Below are 22,535 nucleotides of genomic sequence, written 5' to 3'. Positions count from 1 at the left end.
GCTACACTCCCAGACCTATTTTATTTGGAAACAGGGTCTCTTAAACCAGCGCGGCTGGCTTCGAACCTGCGCGATCCTCCTGTCTCCGCCTCCCAAGCACGGGGATGACTAGCGTGCGCCACCACGCCCGGCCTTCTTTTCTTTTTTTTATTGAAGATTTAGAAATACTTTCCTCTCACAAAAATAATTTTTATTAAAATCTTCCAATAAACTGGGCCAGGTGGCATGTGCCTGTCTCCCAGTACTTGGGAGGCAGAGACGGGAGGTTCGCGGGTTCAAAGTCAGCCTCAGCAACTTAGTGAGGCCCTTTACAACTTAGCAAGATCCCATTTCCAAAAATAAATACAAGGAAATAAGGCTGGGGTGTAGCTCAGAGGTAGAATGCCCCTGGGTTCAATCCCCAGAGCCACACTCACAAAGAAAACTTTCAATAGAGAAGAAGGACTTGTGCTGCAATCGCCACTACATTTTTCTTTTCTTTTATTTTATTTTATTTATTTATTTATTTTTTTGGTGGTACTGGGGGTGGAACCCAGAGACTTTTCTACCTCTGGGCTATACTCCCAGACCCTTTTTTAAAAATTTTATTTGGAAACAGGATCTCACTAAGTTGCTGAGAGCCTCACTCAGTAGCTGAGGCTGGCTTCGGACCTGCGCGATCCTCCTGTCTCAGCCTCCCCAGCGCGGGGATTACAAGCGTGCGCCACCACGCCCGGCCTTTTTTTTTTTTTTTTAATGATCTCACTAGGTTGATGGGAGTCTCACTACTTGCTGACACTGTCCTCAAATCTGCGATCCTCCTGTCTCAGCCTCCCAAGCACTGGGATTACAGGGGTGCACCATTGTGCCCAGATTATTTTGCTTTATTTTGAATACTCACCAGGATGTAAGATTATATTGTTGTCAGTTTGTTGCTTATTTCTTGACTACAATGTCAATTCTGTTAGACCTGGACTGGGCCTCCCTTGTCCCACACTCTAACACTAGAAGAGTACTTGGCACAGTGTAAACACTCAGTATATAACTATGGGATGGATGAATAAGTGCACAGATTAAGTACCAAATACTAAGCTTCATGCTGGTCTGCTTCATAAAGCGCAGTGGATTAAAGGGGTTACAGTTCAGTTCTATCTCCATGGCTTGAAATTGCTGAATACAGTTTGTCCAATAATAATACCTAAGACAATAAGAACATGCTTAATAAAAACTAGAATATGAGCCTGCTGTACCGGTGCACACTTGCATTCCTAGTACTTGGGAGGCTGAAGCAGGAGGATCGCAGGTTTGAGGACGACCTCAGCAAGTAGCGAGACCCTCATCAACCTAGCGAGACCCTGTTTTCAGATATGAAATAAAACCAGGGTGGGGGGTGTAGGTTGAAGGTAGAATGCCTCTGGGTTCCACCCCCAGTACCACAAAAATAAATAAATAAACAAACAAACAAACATTTAAAAATAGTGCTGGGGATGTAGCTCAGAGGTAGAATGACCCTGGGCTCAATCCTCAGTACCGCAAAATACACACGCACACAGGAGTAAGAATGAAGAAATGTTTGTCCACCTAGTTATTACAACCAAGGAGATTTAACTGTAGTCAGATTATAGATCTGAAATAGTTTACCTATTTATTTATTTATTTATTTATTTATTTATTTATTTTCTTTTACTGGGGATTGAACCCCGGGGCATTCTACCTCCAAGCTAAACCCCAGCCATATATAAATATCTATCTCTCTATCTATCTGTGTATTTATATATCTATAGATGTATTTTTTTTTTAGTTTGAAACACAGCATTATTAGGTTAATGAGAGTCTTACTACTTGCTAAAGCTGCTCTCAAATCTGTGATTCTCCTGTCTCAACCGCCCAAGTACTTGAATTACAGCTATACACCACCACGCTCTACTTTATTTTTATTATTTTATTTTTTGGTGGTAGTAGAGATTGAACTCAGAGGCATTTTACCTCTGAGCTACACCCACAGCCCTATTTTATTTTATTTTTATTTATTTATGTATGTATGTATGTATTTATTTATTTATTTATTTATTTATTTATTTTTGGTGGTACTGGGGGTGGAACCCAGGGGCTTTCTACCTCCGGGCTATACTCTCAGACCTATTTTATACTTAATTTGAAAACAGGGTGTCACTAAGCTGCTGAGAGCCTCACTCAGTAGCTGAGGCTGGCTTCGAACCTGCTCGATCCTCCTGTCTCTGCCTCCCAAGCACGGGGATTACAAGCGTGCGCCGCCACGCCCGGCTTTTATTTTATTTTTTAATTTTGAAATAGGGTCTCACTTCGCTGACAAGAGTCTCACTATTTGCTGGAATTGTCCCTGAACCCATGGTCCTTCGGTCTCAGCCTCCCAAGTACCAGGATTAGAGGCATGTGCCACAACACCCAGCTTTTACTTTATTGTGTGTGTGTGTTGTGTATATGTGTGGTGCTGGGGATTGAACCCTGGGACATTCTACCTCTGAGATCTACCTCTCAGCCCTTTTTTATTTTTATGTTTCAAAACAGGGTCTCACTAAGTTGTTGAGAGTCTCACTAAATTCCTGAGGCTGTCCTTGAACCTGCGATGATTTTCCTGTCTCAGCCTCCCACATACTGGGATTACAAGTGTGCACCACCATGCCCAGCTTCTTATTTTTTTTATTTTTTATTTATTTATTTATTTTTTTGGTGGTACTGGGGTTCCTGGAAGCCCTTCTACCTCCGGGCTACACTCCCAGACCTACTTTTACATTTTTGTTTGGAAGCAGGGTCTCCTAAGCCAGCGCGCGCGGCTGGCTTCGAACCTGCGCGATCCTCCTGCCTCCGCCTCCCAAGCGCGGGGATGACAAGCGTGCGCCACCACGCCCGGCTCTTATTTTTTTTTTTAATTTGTCAATTAAAAGGTATATTTTAGCCAGACGTGTTAGCGCACGCTTGTAATCCCAGTACTGAGAGAGGAGAATTGTGCAGGTTCAAAGACAGCCTTAGTGAGGCCCTTTGCAACTCATTGAGATCCTGTTTCAAAATAAAGAATAAAAGATAGGACTGGTGCATAGCTTGGAGGTAGAATGCCCTGGGTTCCAATACCTGTATGTATGTATATATGTATATATTTATATATTTATATTTATTTTTATTTTATTTTTTGGTGGTACTAGAGATTGAACCTAGAGGCATTGTACCTCTGAGCTACACCCACAGCCCTATTTTTTATTTGTTTGTTTGTTTGTTTATTTGTTTATTTGTTTATTTTTGGTGGCACTGGGGGTGGAACCCAGGGGCTTTTCTACCTCCAGGCTATACTATATTATAAAAAATATAAAAGCCGGGTGTGGTGGAGCACGCTTGTAATCCCCGCGTCTGGGAGGCAGAGACAAGAGGATCACGCAGGTTTGAAGCCAGCCATGCACACTGGTTTAGGAGACCCTGTTTCCAAATAAAAATGTAAAAATAGGTCTGGGAGTGTAGCCCGGAGGTAGAAGGGCTTCCAGGAACCCCAGTACCACACACACAAAAATTTAAGTATACACACACACACACACACACACACACACACACACTTAAATCCAAATGTTGTGGCGCAGGTGTGCTTTTAATCCCAGTACTTGGGAGGCTGAGACAGTAGAATTGGTTTGCAGCCAACCTCAGCTACTTAGTAAGGCCCTCTGCAACTTAGTGAAAACTTGTTTCAAAATAAAAATAAAAAATAGGGCTGGAAGTGTAACTCAAAGGTAGAATTCCTGGGTACCCAATCCCCAGTAACACACACACACACACACACACACACACACACACACACACACACACACACACAGTGACGTAGCTCAGTGGTAGAGTGCTTACCGAGCATGCACGAGGCCCTGAGTTCCATCACACCACCGGAATTTCAACAACAGAAAAGCTCTGCTTATATTTTGTTGACGTCTAAAATCATTTTAGACCTTGGCTGTGCCTTCTGTTTATATAGAACATAAGCCTTTACTATGCCAAAAACATTATTCCTCAATGTTATTTAGATATGCCTAACCTCCAATCAGTTATTTATTTACTTTACTTATTTCCCTGTTTGTTTTTGTGGCACTGAGGATTGAACCCAGGGGCATTCTACCTCCAAGCTACACCCTCAGCCCTGTTTTATTTTGAAACAGGGTCTCACTAGGTCGATGAGAGTCTCACTATTTGCTGAGGCTGTCCTCAAACCTGTGATGCTCCTGTCAGCCTCCCAAATACTAGGATTACAGGTGTGTCACCACGCCCAGCTACGACGATGTTTATTAAAAAAAAATCATTCTCCCCTAACTCCTAACACAATTTTTACCAGTTTTTGAGGGAGAAAAAAGCATCCTTGAGAGGACGGCCGTGGTCGGATTTCCACTCTCTGCCATGACCCTTCCTGCAATTTTTGCAGAACAGACCAGTGGGTTCTCACATTTGGCAAAGTGAAGGCAGAGGAGCAGGTGAAGGCACAGAGCCCGGCGCCTCCCGCAGGCACCTCTCCATCCTCAGATCCTGGTCACCTTCCACGCTTGGACACCCTTTTCCCTCTCCCCCCGCCAGCCCCAGGTTTTCCTGACTGCTCCTGCTTCCACAATCGTTAATAATTGTGAAATGAAGCCGGGCGCGGTGCGCATGCCTGACATCCCAGCACTTGGGAGTTTGAGACAAGAGGATGGCAGGTTTGAGGATGACCTCAGCCATTTAGTGAGACCCTGTTGGTAAATTCAAAACAAAAAAAGAGCCAGGTGTAGTAGCACACACCTGGAATCCCAGTATTTGAGAGAGAGAGAGGCGTTTGTATGTGTAGCCCTATTTTGTGACTTCCTTAAAACTACTACCAAGTATACAGTATACAAGTATATAGTATACAAGTTTGTATACTGTTTAAATAATCCAAGAGAAAATGTCGTTTTCTCAAAATCCTCCTCAGAACCCTATACTTAAGTTTATTGATTCAGCAAATATTTACCGAGTGCCTACTAAGTATAAGCACCACACTGGGTGCTGAGTACACTGGGTGCTCAGTCTCAAGTCGCATCTGCACTTACCCAGAGACAGACTGAGCAAGGCTGAAGAGGGCCGTGCTAAGCTAGAGCCAGACCCCGAGGGCCAGAGCGAGGCTGCCAGGGCCAAGTTCAGGTCAGACTCGGCTCCAGGCAGTGGCTGCACCGTACACCTTCATCTTGGTGTCAGCTGGGCATGGGGGTGCATGCCTGCAGTCCCAGCACTTGCGAGGCTGAGACAAGAGGATCGCAGGTTCAAGGCCAGCCCCAGCAACTTAGCAAGACTCTCCACAACCTAGTAAGACTAAAAAATAAATAGGGCCGGGAGTGGTGGCGCGCGCTTGTAATCCTCGCGCTTGGGAGGCTGAGACAGGAGGATCGCGCAGATTCAAAGCCAGCCTCCGCTGGCTTAAGAGACCCTGTTTCCAAATAAAATATAAAATAGGTCTGGGAGTATAGCCCGGAGATAGAAGGCCCCTGGGTTCCATCCCCAGTACCACAATTAAATTAATTAATTGATTAATTAATTTAAAAAATAGGGCCGAGGAGCCAGGCGTGGTGGCGCACGCTTGCAATCCCAGCATTTGGGAGGTGGAGACGGGAGGATCGCAGGTTCGCAGACAGCCTCCGCAAGGCCCCTCACAACTCAGTGAGACCCTGTTTCAAAAAATAAAAAATAAAGCCGGGCGTGGTGGCGCAGGCTTGTAATCCCAGCGCTTGGGAGGTGGAGACAGGAAGATCGCGCAGGTTTGAAGCCAGCCGCGCTGGTTTAAGAGACCCTGTTTCCAAAAAAAAAAGTATAAAATAGGTCTAGGAGTGTAGCCCCGAGGTAGAAGGGTTTCCAGGAACCCCAGTACCACAAATGACTAAAAAAATAGGGCTGGGGGTATAGCTCAAAGGTAGAATGCCAGTACTGCAAAAAAAAAAAAAAAAAAGAAAAAGAAAAAAAAGAAAAAAGAAAAAGAAAAAGAAAAAAAAGAAAAAAAGAAAAAAGAAAAGGCCGGGGTGTAGCTCAGAGTCAGAATGCCCCCGAGTTTAATTCTCAGTACTAACTACACACACACACACACACACACACACACACACGCATGCGTGCACACAATGTCAAACGTTTAATGGGAAAATACTAAATAAAAGTAAAGCCCCTTCTCAGGGATATGATGGTAAAGTGCCTCCTACTTCATGTATTTCATTATATTAAAGTTTAGTTTTTATTTTTATTTATATTTATTTATTTATTTATTTATTTTGGTGGTACTGGGGTTCCTGGAAGCCCTTCTACCTCCGGGCTACACTCCCAGACCTATTTTTACATTTTTATTTGGAAACAGGGTCCCTTAAGCCAGCGCGCGTGGCTCGCTTCGAACCTGCGCGATCCTCCTGTCTCCGCCTCCCAAGCGCGGGGATGACAGGCGTGCGCCACCACGCCCGGCTAGTTTTTATTTTTTATGTGTGTGTGGCAGCGGGGATATTGGGAACTGAACCCTGAGCCATTCTACCTTTGAGGTCTACTTCTACTTTTTCCTTTCAGCGAGGTCTTTTTCATTTTTTTAATAGGGTTGTTAGAGTTTAAGTTTACTTTTTTAAAAAAATTATTTTAGAAATATGGAACGTTTAATGGGTTTGCTTGTCATCTTGCCCAGGGGCCAGGCTAATCTCTGTAACATTCCAGTGTGCTGCCAAAGTGAGCACTCAGTTTTTATTTTGAAGCAGAGTCTTGCCAGGTTGCAGAGACTGGCCTCAGACCCGTGATCCTCCTGTTTCAGCCTCCCCAGTGCTATGATTCCAGACGTGCGCCACCGCACCCAGCCAAACTTCATAATTTACGCTGATGATTTTGAGCAAACACAGCAACCGTTTTTCTTTTTATTTTATCTGCTGTTTATTTTTTTTTTACAACAATAGAATGTTGTGAATTTACCAGGTCAACACGCGGTTATACGTAAAACTGAGTCCCTAGTGATATTGAAATTTGAAGGAAGCCGGGCGTGGTGGCGCACGCTTGTCATCCCAGCATTCCGGAGGCTGAGACCTGGAGGATCGCGGTTCGCGGACAACCTCAGCTACTTAGTGAGGCCTCTGCAACTCAGTGAGACCCGGTTTCAAAATAAAGAATAAAAAATAGGGCAGGGGCTGTAGCTCGGAGGTCGAATGCCCCTGGGTTGCATCCCCAGACCCGCAAAAAAAAAAAAAAAAAAAAAAAAAGAAATTTGAAGGAATGATCTTGTTTCTTCCTGTATGATTTTTTTTTCCCCTCTTGTAGTCCTAGGATTGAACCCAGGGACATCCTACCTTTGAGCAACACCCCCAGCACTTTTTATTTTTTATTTTGAAACAGAGTCTCACTATATTGTGGACGGCTTCACCAAGTTCCTCAGGCTGGTCTGAAACCGGCAATTCTCCTGTGTCAGCCTTCCAAATTCCGAGACTACATGCATGGACCACCATGCCTGGCTGGATGATATTTTTAAGATAAATGATCAGGACTTGGCTAAAACAGAAGACCTCCGATTCAAGGCCAGCCTCAGCAATTTAGTGAGATCCTCAAAGAGGTAACAAGACCCTCTGACAAAATAAAAAAATTTAAAACTTCGAGCTAGGAGTATAGCTCGAAGATAGAACACCCCTGGGTTTCATCACACACACACACACACACACACACACACACACACACACACACATCCACACACAGAAATTATAACCATAACCAAGCTATATATTTGATCTTGATAAAATATTTGTTCTTCATTTTCTAAAGTAATTAATCAAAGGTGATGTTGGCCCCCTCATCCTTGTTGAAAAATAACCATCATCTGCTGCCCTTTCCATTATTAATCTTAAGTGTGCACAGCTCAAAGCTGACTACCCTGGCCTACTCCTACCATCCCAGCTACACAGGGGGCTGCGGCAGGAGGATCCAGTACTCAAAGCCAGCCTACCCAACTTTTCAAAAATATAAAGGGCTGAGGATGTAACCCTTGTGGTATGCTTGCCTGGCATGCACAGGCCCTGGTTTCAGTCCCCCATGGCATTTAAAAATAAAAATAATGCCAGGCATGGTGGCGCACGCTTGTAATCCTCGCGCTTGGGAGGCGGAGACAGGAGGATCGCGCAGGTTTGAAGCCAGCGGCGCTGGCGAAAGAGACCCTGTCTCCAAATAAAAATATAAAAATAGGTCTGGGAGTATAGCCTGGAGGTAGAAGGGCTTCCAGGAACCCCAGTACCACTAAATAATAAATAAATAAATAAATAAATAAATAAATAAATAAATAAATAAAATAAAAATAAAAAAGTTACCCGAGCGTGGTGGCACATGCCTGTAATCCTAGTACTTTGTAGGCTGAGACAGGAGGATCGTGGGTTCGAGGACATCCTTAGCCAGTAGTGAGACTCTCAACAACCCAGTGAGAACTTTTTTTAAAATAAAAATAAAATAGGGCTGGGGGTATAGCTCAAAGGTACAATACCCCTGGATTCAATCCTCACCCAGCAACAAAATAAAATCATAAAATAAAATAAGGGCCAGGCGTGATGGCACATATTTGTAATCCCAGTACTTGGGAGGCTAAGATAGGAGGATCGCAAGTTTGTGACCAGCCTCAGATACTTTGTGAGGCTCTCCGAGACTTAGTGAGACCCTATTTCAAATTTAAAAATAGAAAAATAGGGCTAGGGTATATCTTAGAGGTAGAATGCCCCTGGGTTTAATCCCCAGTACCACAAAACAGTAATAAAAGTAATAATAAATAAAAATGGGGTGAGGGTATAACTTAGAGATAATATGACCCTGGGTTCAATCCCCAGTACCACAAAAAAATAAAATAAAATAAAAGCTTTGTGATTTTCTAGGGACTATCATATTAAATAAGCTTGACTTTGGATATATATATATATGATTTATTAATAAACGTACACGAAGGAAATCATGGCAGATTTTTAGTGCCTGCCTCTTTAGAACCTTGAACCCACTGCATGAATCCCAACCACACACCTCATCTTTCATGGTTATTGTGAAATAACCATTCCAATTTCCCAGGAAATAATATACAATAATTATAACTGACCCCTTGTGCATCTTTTTTTTTTATTTTAAAAAGATAGGCAAAGGGAAGTATTTTTAAGCTATTCGCGACCTAATAGAACTTCTGCAATGATGGAAGCGTTCTGTATCTCTGCTGCCCAATCTGGTAGCCACTAACTATAGCTAATGAACGCTTGGGTTGTCACTGGGGCCCCTTAGGAACTGCGTTTTACATTTTATTTCATTGTAATTAAAATAGCCACATGTGGCTAGTGGCTGTATTTTTGGACAGAAAAGCTGTGGACTGTCCCTTGAATTTCCAATATATAGAGAGATGCCCACAGTAGCAAGTCTCCTACAGGTCTCTTCATTATTTGAACTATAATACATAAATAAAGAACATGTCTAAGCAGAGATATAATGGTAAATACCTTCCCAATGCATCAAAACGTTTTAAATGTAAAAGAAGAGGAAAGAGAAAAATCAGCCCAGTGATCAATTTAGTCCCAGATCTTGACTTTTGCCTAAAAATCTGGAAATAAGATTTAATTCCCCCCTCCAACGAATCTGTATATTTTGACATCTCCAAATTGTAGACAATAATACAATTTTATATTTTTTTAAACCTCACAAGTTCTTGTTTGCTGATGAAGGAAAGGGTAATTTGAATCTCTTTTAAGTGGACACGATACAAAATTGACCTCTCGTAAATGGTTTCTCCTAAAACCCTGGGGAGATAAGGAGAGACTTCCTCCTTCCCCCTCCTGGACGTGGGCTCTTTAAAAATCCCCCGTGGTTGTACATGTTCGGAGCCGCACGTTACTGGGGGGAGAGCTCCTTTCTGACTGACCACTTCATCTTTCATGTCTTGGGAGCCTTGTCCTTTGAAAGCGTTTTCCCCTTTATTAAAAGTCATTTCAGTTGCATTTAAGAAACATCCATTACTATCTATCCTTCCAGGAAGTGTGCTTTTTCTCGGGGCGTTAGAATAAGATTAATCATCTTTGCCTATCAAGGAGCGGGGACTTGATTAAATCAGACAAGGACATCCAATTCCAGCTTTTACTCACACCGGTGACATACCGATGCTGAGTTGAGGGAGAATCGGTGGAAAGTAGCGTTCGGTTGAAATTGTACGCCTGTCTCTTTAAATCTAAAAAAAAAAAAAAAAAATCCTTTCAGAAGCTGTAGAGAGAAGGTGCTAGAACTGTGTACGATCATGACTGGAAAGCAGGATCCCTCAGTGACTGCCGAATCTTCCCAGCACAAGATAGAGAGGCAGCCCAGCACACGGCTCCACTGGTTCTAGGCAGAACGATGATCCTACCGACCAGATCTCAAATAAAATCCAATTGAGAACGCAGATCTTTCAAGGGAATGAGGCGGAGGCTCGCTTTTATGTCAAAAGCCACCAGCTTCCTCCTTGCTAGACATGGACATGACATTTTTAAAGGAATCATTTGGCTGCAGCGTTTTAAGCAAACCGTGCTAAGGAATCTGTACAGTGCATTGTTTTTTCGATTCTTTTTTTCTTTTGCATATATGTAATTCTGGAGGTAAAGAAAAAGCCTGCCAGGGATTGAGAAGGCGTCCCACTAGCGATCAGCTGACATCCCTAACTGAAGGCTGCAATGTGCCGCTTGTTGGTTTTGTACCGTGGGTGCTGCGGGGACTAGCACAGAGCTAAACTATGCATTTCAAACAGCAGTGCTTGTGCAGAAAGAGGGGTGAGAGAGAGGCAGCCGGCGAGGAAAGAGCACAGCTGGACTTTCTCCTTGTTTTTATCCATTTCTGCAGGAACATGTACTCATAAGGGATGAGGCGGGCCACGGCGACCCCAGGCCTGAGCTGCGGCCTACCCCGTCTGTTCACAGCCAGGCCCTCCACTACCGGAACCGAGAGCGCTTTGCCACGATCAAATCAGCATCTTTGGTAAGCAAACACCCCTCTACCACCTTCCCTGCCTCCCTCCTCCCCGTCTGGCAGCCTCTCGCCCTCCCTGAGCCTTCTCGGCTTCATGGATGAGAGGAAAGGAGCCGGGAATGTTTTCTCCCTCTTAATAATTTTATTCATTTTAGAGAAAAAAAAAATTGTTGGCATAGCAACCTGATTTCAGATATTTTAGCATCGTCTGTGGCATGGAGGAAAAAAAAACCTTTGTGTGTGTGTGTGTGTGTGTGTGTGTGTGTGTGTGTGATTGTGTATTTGTAGATGCTGTCTGCAAAATATAAGGCCTTTTGGATGAGTTGCTAGCCTATTTAATTTTTTCAGCTGCATGTCTTTTCATTGAAATAAGGAATGCTAAAAATATTTTTTAAAGGTGTGTGTGTGTGTGTGTGTGTGTGTGTGTGTGTGTGTGTGTGTGCAGGGCACTGTGCTTTCTTTTTGTATAGATGCATGTGTGTCTCTAATGTACACACACACACATCAAAAGATAAAAGACAGTTTTTAGAAATATATGGTTGCTGGCTTATGTCTGTAATTGTAGGGAAAAACAAATCAGATGCACGCTACCCAGGGATGGATTTCTGGTTCGTTCTGGTTCATTCATTTATTTATTGCAACAATGGTAGTGGCTGCACTTCCCCATTTAACCCCTGAAGGATTTCCTGGCACCAATAAAGCCAGAAGGGCTTTGTGGGAGAGGATAGGGGCGATCGTGGAAGGAGAGGGACGGCAGGTTTCTTCGGCATTTTTACTATTGCAAATGTGATTGCTGGATGCCCTTGTAGTAACAAGAGGGGTGTGTGCTGGAAGAGTTAGTTTTCGTGCCTCCTCCCCTTGGCCCCCCACGCCTGCGCGTGCGCTCACACACACACTCACACACTCAGACACACACACACACACACACACACACACACACATCATTTCATCTTTGGCGTTCTCAACTCTCTTTTAATCTTTCCCTCCCCGCTCTCACTTCTCAGCCAGAAAATTATTGAAATATTAGTTGTTTTGTCCAAATTGATATGAGAGGTCACATGGGCTGCAAGAGTTAGTATAACACTGCTTGGCTATTACATTTAGAACCTATGATGACATCATCCGAGGCCGACCCAGAAATGAGCCGTTTTCTCTCGTCCTATTTTTCAAACCTGATTTCTACTTTTTTGATTTCTCAAGTCTTTCCGGGCTCTGATTATCTTTGAAATTTAGAATGGATTCTACTCTTTAAAAGCCCAACTCTAAGAAAAATGGAAGTTAAAAGCACCTACCTATTGCTCGTGCCTGCTGTGTCTGAAGGCAAGCAATTTAATTTAGACTGCTTATAAATAATCCCACTCTTAAGTTTCTTTATATAGAAGTTTCTTGTAATCTCTCGGAAGGGCAATTTTTCATTTTAAAGGAATGCCATACTGTGTCATGGAGATCTTAAAATGTCCACTCTGTATTTGCTAACTGTTGTTAAGCACACCTAAAAAAAGAAAGAAAGAAAGAAAGAAAGAAAGAAAGAAAGAAAGAAAGAAAGAAAGAGAAATGTGCTTTTGAGTCTGAATACAACATCATGGGCTGATTAAATAATAATTACCTTCATGCCAGGATATCGAACCACAGAATAAATATGGTGTTTGAGGGAACTGTGACTACTTACCACAGACTCTTGCCCCTTTATGCAAACCTGCTCCTGTCGAAGAGAGAGAACCGCCGAGTGTCGGCACACCGTAAGCAGGTTTTCCGTGGAGGCAGACATTACACCCAGTGGATTTGCCCCTCTGGGACGGGCTCTCTCCTCATCCCGTTTGCCACACCCTCATTTCCACATCATATATTCATGACTCTCCGCCCTCCCTACTACGGTCATGCCAGAATAATCTCACGCTGGCATCTGTGAACTCACCCAGGGCTCTCTGTGCGTGGATCAGCCATCACAGTCTTCCTCTCTGTGGAGGATAAAAGGCGCCTGCCTGCCAGGCCACTCCAGGCTGTGGGCAGCGTCCTCAGGGGCCCTTCCGAATCCGACAGGCCTCAGGATGCTCACCCAGAGGCCCGCCGGCGACCACCTCTCTGATGGAGTTGTGATTTGCTACAAGGCCTCTGCCCCCCGATAGTAAGTTAAAAAAACAAAAAAACCAGAAGAGCTGATGTGCCGTTGCCGTAGCCACAGATGCAAGGTGTTTTGTAGCCCGCCCTCTCCAAATAGGATGCTGTTGGAGGCATGGTGGCATTGAAGGAAGTTCATCAGAGTTCAGCGGTATTTGTGTCCAGTGGCTTGGGGGAGAAAAATAAATGAACGGAAAGGAAAACCTGGCATGGTGTCTTATGGTTCCATGTCCCGTTTTGGACACTATAACTGTTCGTATGGCTATTTTAATGTATTATATCAATTACAAGCTGGGTGTGGCGTGCACTATAATCTCAGTACTTGGGAGGCTAAGACAGGAGGATTGCAGGTTCGAGGCCAGTCTTAACAATGTAGCGAGACTCAGCAATCTGGTGAGACCCTGTTTCAAAAAAGGGCTGGAAGTATAGTAGCTTGGAGTAGAATATCCCTGAGTTCCATCCCCAGTACCACAATAATAATAATTAATAATGGTAATACCAAATACTATAATTTCAGTACCCATTATATTATTTTAAAAGCTAGTTGTAATGGAAGTATACGTCAAGATATTAGCATATCATAAAGAAGTACATCATCAAAAATATATTAAATTCTGTTGTTTGTTCATGGATCTCATCTCAAATGAAAATGGCGTAAATAACATAAAAGTAAGAACAAGATTGTGGGGAAATGAAGGTCCAGTGTTAATAACCGTATCATTGTTGAAAACTCCCTTCGCTTCTCATACTTGGTAAGAACACTGTATGAAGTGGTTTGGGCTTTATTTTTTCTTTATAATCTTCTAGTAGAGGCGCTAACAAGCCACAGAGAGGTCCCAAAGTGAGAGCAAAAAGAGAATTTAGATATTAGTTTGTCATTATATAGATAGATAGAGACAGGGAGAGAATGTGTGTGTGTGTGTGTGTGTGTGTGTGTGTGTGTGTGTGTGTGTGTTACTAAGGACTGAACTCAGGGACATTCTCTGACCTACACCTCTCCCCTTTTTAATTTAATTTTTTGTATGTATGTATGTATGTATGTATGAATCTATGTATGTATTTGCAGTGCTGGGTTGTGCCCAAAGGCATTCTACTGCAGAGCTACACCCCCAGCCCTATTTTTTATTCTTTACTTTTTGAATCAGGGTCTCACTAAGTGGCAGAGGGCCTCACTAAGCAGCTGAGGCTGGTCGCAAACCTGCGATCCTCCTGTCTCAGCCTCCCAAGTGCTGAGATTACGAGCATGCGCAACCAGGCCCGCCTGATTTTTTGTTTTGAAACAGGGTCTTGCTAGGTTGCTGACATTCTCACCACTTACAGGACTGTCCTGCAACCCGTGATCCTCCTGTCTTAGCCTCCCAAGTACTGGGATTACAGGAGTATGCCACTACACCCGGCAAGAATATATTTTGAATTAATTTGCAAACTACTTAAAAAAAAAAAAAGACTTTTCCTGAAGTTTGCTTTGTGGGCCTGCTTCTTCCACAAAAAACTCTAGAAGAAGCCTAGCTTTGTGTTTTCCCCTTCATAATTACTTTTCATAGTGTGCTTCTGAGTGAGTTATTCACATGTGTATGGAGCCATGAGCTATGGACTCTTGCTGCGGGCTGCTTTTATTATTATTTTACTATTAAAACTGAGATTTTGTGTTATTACGCACTCTGGCACAATTGCGTGTGTGTGTGTGTGTGTGTGTGTGTGTGTGTGTGTGGTGCTGGGGATTGAACCCGGGGACATTCTACCTCTAAACTATACCCTCGGCTCTATTTTTTATTTTTTATTTTATTTATTTATTTATTATTCTTGAGGTACTGGAGATGAAAACCAGGGGCATTCGACCTCCGAGCTAGATCCCCGGTCCCATATTTTAGTCTTTGTTTTTTTTGTTGTTGTTGTTTTGTTTTGTTACGGGTCTGGGGATGGAACCCAGGGGCATTCGACCTCCAAGATACAGCCCCTGCCCTATTTTTTATTCTTTATTTTGAAACCAGGTCTCGCTGAGTTGTGGAGGGCCTCACTAAGTAGCTGAGGCTGTCCGCAAACCGCGATCCTTGGGTCTCAGCCTCCCGAATGCTGGGATTACAAGCGTGCGCCACCACGCCCGGTTTAATCTTTGTATTTTTTGAAACAGTGTCTCAGTGAGTTGTGAAGGGCCTTGCTAAGTAGCTAAGGCTGTCTGTGAACCACGATCCTCTGATCTCCGCCTCACGAATGCTGGGATCGTTAGCCTGTGCACTAGGCCTGGCCTATTCTTTATTTTGTTTGTTTGTTTGTTTGTTTGTTTGGGGGGTGGTACTGGGGTTCCTGGAAGCCCTTCTACCTCTGGGCTACACTCCCAGACCTATTTTATATTTTTATTTGGAAACAGGGTCTCTTAAGCCAGTGCAGCTGGTTTTGAACCTGCACGATCCTCCTGTCTCCGCCTCCCAAGCGCAGGGATTATAAGCGTGTGCCACCAGGCCCAGCCTATTCTTTATTTTTGAAACAGGGTCTCACTAAATAGTTGAGGCTAGCCATGAACCTGTGATCCTCCTGTCTCAGCCTCCCAAGTACTGGGATTACAAGTGTGCGCCACCACACCTGGGAGGCTGAGACAAGAGAATCCACAGGTTTGAGGTCAGCCTCAGCAAGTAGTGAGATTCTCATCAACCTAGCAAGATCTGGTTTCAAAATAAAATTAAGAGCCCAGAGTGGTGCTGCACGCTTGTAATCCCAGCATTTGGGAGGCTGAGACATGAGGATCATGGTTTGCGGACAGCCTCAGCTACTTGCGAGGCCCTTTGTAATTTGTGGACAGCCTCAGCTACTTAGTGAGGCCCTTTGCAACTCAGTGAGACCCTTTTCAAAATAAAGAGTAGAAATTGGGCTTGGGTGTAACTTGGAGGTAGAATGCCCCTGGGTTCCATCCCCAATACCGCCAAAAAAAAAAAAAAAAAGAAAGAAAGAAATTAAATAAGACTGGGAGTGTTGCTCAAAGGTACAGTGCCTCCCTAGGTTCAATCTCAGTACCACAGACACAAAAATAATAATAGTAATTGTTTTATTATCATCTTCAGAGGGCAGAGATTACTGGTCTTACTTTGAACAAGTAGGAAGAGGAAAGGCATGGCACGGCGTCTGGGAAATTGGCGTCTATGCTTCTTTTATAAGAAAGTTCCTATTGAGCTGATTTGGAGAAAAGAATTGTTTCTGTAGTTCTTTAAAATGAGTAATCTGGCTCCCTGGCCCTTCCAGATGTGCCTTTCTTGGGGTTTTGTTGGTGGTGAAAGGAAATCCTAATGATGATTCTATGAATGACCCTGAGAATGTTTCTGGCTGGTACTACATCTCATGTTATTTCTTCCTAAAATTTTGTGATGTCCTGGGGCCCCAGCAGTTCCTAGAGTAGATGCTAATGTAAGAGCTTAAAGACCGTAGAGAGCCACCAGAACTGTGCTCGGCTGTTGGCCTTGTACAGAAATCCACAGCGGGATGCAGGGGTCTCGCTGAGCGGGTGAATTCACGGCAGAACACAGCTTTGGTAGAGGGGCAGAGAGAACCTTATTGAGGAGGCCCCGATGATCATGGAAGACAAAATGATCATTGTTCTGTCCATGCAAATATAAATATTATATTTTTTACTTGATTGTATACCATATTCAGTAGGAAAACACATTCTAAAATAGGAGTATGCTACCGGGCGTGGTGGCGCACGCTTGTCATCCCCGCGCTTGGGAGGTGGAGACAGGAGGATCGCGCAGGTTCAAAGCCAGCCGCGCTGGCTTAAGAGACCCTGTTTCCAAATAAAAATATAAAATGGGTCTGGGAGTGTAGCCCGGAAGTAGAAGGGTTTCCAGGAACCCCAGGACCACCAAAAATATTCAGCTAATTATAAAACCGGATACATAAGACTATATTAATATATATAAATAAAAATGTTAGAGCCTAACCAATAAATGCCACTGTATTACCTCCCATGAGCTCAGTTTGTTTCTTTTCTTTTTTTCTTTGTGATATTGAACTCAGGGGCATTCTACCCTGAGGCTACACACCCTCAGCCCCATTTTATTAATTAATTAGTTTTTTTAGATATTGGAAATTGAATTCAGGACATTCTACCTCCAAGTTATACCCCCAGCCCTTTTAATTTTTTTTTTTTGTTGTTGTTGTTGTTTTAAAAACGGGGTGGAGGGGTTGCCGGGCGTGGTGGCGCACGCTTGTAATCCCAGCATTTGGGAGGCTGAGACCAGAGGATCGGGGTTCGTGAACAGCCTCAGCTGCTTAGTGAGGCACTCCGTAACTCAGTGAGACCCTGTTTCAAAATAAAGAATAAAAAACAGGGCAGAGGGTTTATCTCGTAGATCGAATGCCCCAGGTTTCATCCCGGATCCCACAAAAAAATAAAAAATAAAAAAATAAAAATAGGGGGGTCATAAGTTGCTGGGGGTCTTGCTATGATTGCTGAGGCTGTCCTTGAACCTGCGATCCTCCGGTCTCAGCCTCCCGATGGGCCACCATGCCCAGCTTCAGTTCTCCTTCTAAGTAGTCAAGAACGTGTTCCCTCCCCACATCCTGTACCAGAGGATGTTAATGGAAATATTGCAGTGTTCCTTCTGGCCAAAGTCTCCCAATAAACATGTGTGGAATGCATGCGTGCATGCATGCAATCTCCGGCAGCCCTGCTCCCATCCAAGAACTTGGATTCACAGATATTCATGTCATGTTTTCTGTTATAAGACAAAATTGCCTGGTGTCGGTCTTGACTTTGGCTAAGAACTGAAAGCACCTTTCCTCGGGTGTTCTCGAGACTGGATGTCACCTCCCTATTGCCGACATGTGATTCACTGAACTGTGTTTAAGAACTGGTCATAAATTTCATTTGGGCCGAGTGCTGAGGGGTCCACTCTCATCACGCACATCCTTTTGACTCTTACAAATGATTAATCTTGTAAATGGGCTTTCTCTCTCAAGAGGGGGGCATTCCTAGCCACCATGTTCCTGTTTTACGTTCAACAAGTTGCTTCTCAGCCTTCCAGGGCAATGCACTGGGCACGGTAGGCTCACTCTATGCTTTAGATAAATGGTTTGTTTTAGGGTCAAATTTTGCTGGAATTAAATAAGTTAGCATTGAATGACTTGAAACTTTCTTTAAGCCGGTCGTGGTGGCGCACGCTTGTAATCCCAGTATGTGGGAGGCTGAGACAGGAGGATGGCGCAGGTTCGAAGCCAGCCTCGGCTACTTAGTGAGGCTCTCAGCGACTTAGTGAGACCTTGTTTCCAAATAAAATATAAAATACATATGGGAGTGTATCCTGGAGGTAGAAAGCCCTTGGATTCCATCCCAGTACCACAAAAACAAACAAAAAACTTTCTTTAAAAAAGTTTTAATCCAGCCAGGTGTAGTGGCACTGGTTTGTAATCCCCGCGCTTGGGAGACTGAGACAGGAGGATCGTACAGGTTCGAAGCCAGCCTCTGCTGGCTTAAGAGACCCTGTTTCCAAAAAAAAAAAAAAAGTTTTAATCCTTTTTCTCCCTTCTGTCCCCTCCCCTCCCCTCCCCTCCCCTCCGGTCCCCTCCCCTCCCCTCCCCTCCCCCCTCTCTGTCTCTCTCATGTGTGTGTGTGTGGGGGGGGGGTGATTGAACTCAGAGGCATTCTACCTCCAAGCTATATTCCCAGCCCTTTTTAAAAAAAATTTTAATCTTAAAAAAGGGACTTGCAGCCGGGCATGGTGGCGCAGTTTGTAATCCCAGCATTTGGGAGGCTGAGGGAGTAGGATCACAGTTTGAGACAGCCTCAGCTACTTAGTGAGGTTCTTTGCAACTCAGATTCTTTTTCAAAATAAAGAGTAAACTGGGCGTGCTGGCACACGCTTGTAATCCCCGCGCTTGGGAGGCTGAGACAGGAGGATCGCACGGGTTCGAAGCCAGCCTCAGCTACTTAGTGAGGCTCTCAGCAACTTAGTGAGACCCTGTTTCCAAATAAAATATGAAAAAGGTCTGGGAGTATAGCCCGGAGGTAGAAAGCCTCTGAGTTTCATCCCCAGTACCACAAAAAAAAAAAAAAAAAAAACTTCAAAATAAAGAATAAAATATAGGGCTGGGGTGTAGCACAGAGGTAGAATGCCCTTGGAGCTCCAACCCTAGTACCACAAAAGAAAGAAAAAAAGGGGACTTGCTTGATTTCTGAGTATTGGCCGGAGGTAGAAAAGCCCCTGGGTTCTACCCCCAGTACCACATGCACACAAAAAAATCCTCATCAATTTAGCAATACCCTGTCTCAAAACAAAAAGGGCTGAGGATGTAGTTAAGTGGTAGAGTAACCCTGAGTTAAATACCCAGATCTGTTAAAGTCCACATACACACACACACACACACACACACACACACACACACACACACACGTACACACCAGACATGGTGGCACACGCCTGTAATCCCAGTACTTGGGAGGCTGAAACAGGATGATCGTTGGTTCACAGCCAGCCTCAGCAAGTAGTGAGACCCTGTTTCAAACTAAAAGATAAAAAATAAACCCGGGCATGGTGGCAGAGTCAGGAGGATCGCGCACGTTCGAAGCCAGCCTCGCTGGCTTAAGAGACCCTGTTTCCAAATAAAAATATAAAAAATAGGTGTCTGGGAGTGTAGCCCGGAGGTAGAAGGGTTTCTAGGAACCCCAGTACTACACACTCAAAAAAAAAAGATTAAAAATAGATGTTAAGATATAGCTTAAAGGTAGAATGCCCTTGGTTTCAGTCCCCCATACTGCAAAAAAAAAAAGAAAAGAAAAGAAAAGAAAAAAGAGAGAAGGAGAGAAGGATAAAAGGGAGTTGAGAAAACTCTATATCCCTATTCTTTTTTTTTTCTTTTTTCTTTTTTTTTTTTTTTTTGGTGCTGAGTACTGAATCCAGGGGCGGATGCAGGTCAAGTGTTACTGAAGAGCGTCCCCTTTCTCTGGCATCCACTTAACCTGACCTACATCCCCATCACAGGCAAGCCAAGCAGAGGAGGGAAAGAGACTTAGCTCTCAGCCGGGCAAGGCGGCGCACGCCTGGAACCCAGGACTTGGGAGGCTGAGACAGGAAGATTTGAGGACAGCCTCGCCAAGGTGGTGAGACTCTGCAACCTAGGGAGGCTCTGTTTCAAAATGAAAAATAAAAAGGGCTGGGGATGTAGCTCGGAGATAGAATGCCCCTGGGTTCAGCCTCCGGTGCCACAAACAACACTAAAACTCTCCCAGTCTGGCAAAAGAGAGGAAACCAACATGTATTGAACATTCCCCATGAGTCAGGCGTGCCAGGCCCTGGGACAGACTGTCTTATCCAGTCCTCCAACCCAGAGGACGGCGGTCTGCGGTTCCTCTTTACACATGAGGGGACCAGAACGCTCCAGGAGGTTAGACCTTAGGTCATTTGCCCAAGGCCGGCTGCCCAGTGAGGGACATCGAGGGCTTTTGTCCAAGCAGCCCACTGTGACAGGCCGGCACTGCCCACTTGTGTGTGATGGTAGACTTCAGGCCGCGAGAGGCGTGGTGGTGCGCACCCGTAACCCCAGTCCTCAGGAGACCGAGAGGAGGATCGCAGGCTCAAAGCCAGCCTCAGCAACTTAGCAAAAAATAAAATAAAATAGGGCTGAGGGTGTGTAGCCTCAGGGCAGAATGCCTCTGGGTTCAGTCCTCAGCTCCACAAAAGATAAAAATAAAATTCACTAGCCACCACGTCTCTATAACTTTTGCCCATGTTCGGACTCAATCATCTGTCATTTATTATTTATTTGTTTATTATTTATTTACTTATTTTTGGTGGCGGCACTGGGGATGGAACCCAGGAGCTTTCTGCCTTCCTATGTATGTATGTAGCTATGTAGGTATGTATATTTTAACAGATCTGGGGATTTAACCCAGGGTTACTCTACCACTGAACTACATCTTCAGCCCTTTTTCTTTTGAGACAGGGTATTGCTAAACTGCTGAGGATTTTTTGTGTGTGTGTTTGTGTGGTACTGGGGGTAGAACCCAGGGGATTTTCTACCTCTGGGCTATACGCCCAGACCTATTTTCTATTTTATTTGGAAACAGGGTCTCAATAAGTTGCTGAGAGCCTCACTAAGTAGCCGAGGCTGGCTTCGAACCTGTGCGATCCTCCTGCCTCAGCCTCCCAAGCGCGGGGATGACAAGCGTGTGCCACCACGCCTGACCTCGTCTGTCATTTAGATGGACCTTTCTGCCCGGCGTTGACTTTTTGGAGGATTGACTCCCTCCATTACTTCATGACAGAAAGTAGCTGCAATTGCTCTGCCTTGGGGATGTAAATTTCCTCGGGCAATTCAAAGAACTACAGGACCTTGTGGCACAATTCTTGGAATCACAGTAGTTGAGAGGCTGAGACAGGGGGATCACAGGTTCGAAGCCAGCCTTAGCAATTTAGTGAAGCCCTTCGCAAAAGAGCAAGAACCTGTTTCAAAAAATAAAAAATTTTTAGATGCCAGGCGTGGCGGCGCACGCTTGTAATCCCAGCATTTGGGAGACTGAGACCAGAGGATGGCAGTTCGCAGACAGCCTCAGCTACTTAGTGAGGCCCTCTGCAACTCAGTGAGACCCGGTTTCAAAATAAAAAAAATTTTAAAAAATAGGGCGGGGGGTGTAGCTTGGAGGTCAAATGCCCCTGGGTTCCATCCCCAGACCCGCAAAAAATAAAATAAAAATAAAATATTTTAGACCTTGGAGGTAGCATGCCCCTAAATTTAATCCTTAGTACTAAAAAAAAATTCTTATGAAGGCGTATGAAACATTTTTTGTAAACCACAAAGAATGATAAAAATTGGCTTTCTTAAAGCCTGGCATGGTGACACCCACTTGTAATCACAGTATTTGGGAGGCTGAGACAGGAGGATTGTGCAGCTTCGAGCCTTAGCAACTTAGTAAGACCCTGTTTTAAAATTAAAAGGGCTGGCAGGGTGTGGTGGCGCACGCTTGCAATCCCTGCGCTTGGGAGGCTGAGACAGGAGGATCACACAGGTTCGAAGCCAGCCTCAGCTACTTAGTGAGGCTCTCAGCAACTTAGTGAGACCCTGTTTCCAAATAAAATATAAAAATAGGTCTGGGAGTATAGCCTGGGAGTATAGCCTGGATGTAGGAAACCTCTGGGTTCCGCCCCCAGTACCACCAAAAAAATTAAATAAATAATAAAAAAAAATAAAAAATGAAAAGGAAGCCAGGCGTAGTGGTGCACGCTTGTAATCCCAGCATTCGGGAGGCTGAGACCTGAGGATCGCAGTTCGTGGACAGCCTCAGCTACTTAGTGAGGCCCTCCGCAACTCAGACCCTGTTTCAAAATAAAGAATTAAAAATTGGGCAGGGTGTGTAGCTTGGAAGTCAAATGCCTCTGGGTTCCATCCCCAGACACCCCCCCCAAAAAAAAGGATAAATAAATAAAAATAAAAAGGGCTGAATGCTGTAGCTCAGAGGTACAGTGCCCTTGTGTTCAATCCCCAGAACC

General features: G+C 44.3%; 1 protein-coding gene across 4 annotated transcripts in view; it reads left to right on the top strand.

Moving 5' to 3' along the window:
• TAOK3 (TAO kinase 3) overlaps nt 1-22,535 on the top strand; it is a gene marked incomplete at its 5' end in the record, with an annotated part of 113,104 nt that overhangs the window by 53,192 nt on the left and 37,377 nt on the right. For 2 of the 4 annotated variants that reach the window (XM_080717651.1, XM_080717650.1), the window contains one exon: nt 10,819-10,953. In XM_080717651.1, the coding sequence (XP_080573777.1) occupies nt 10,819-10,953 (135 nt within the window). Of the gene's footprint in view, nt 1-10,759; nt 10,954-22,535 lie in introns of all 4 variants that reach the window. The other 2 variants (XM_080717649.1, XM_080717648.1) reach the window with 2 other exon arrangements.

The sequence above is a fragment of the Muscardinus avellanarius genome (assembly GCF_963383645.1).
Source record: "Muscardinus avellanarius genome assembly, chromosome: 21".
NCBI classification, from domain to species: domain Eukaryota; kingdom Metazoa; phylum Chordata; class Mammalia; order Rodentia; family Gliridae; genus Muscardinus; species Muscardinus avellanarius.
This window is presented reverse-complemented; position numbering and strand designations above follow the sequence as displayed.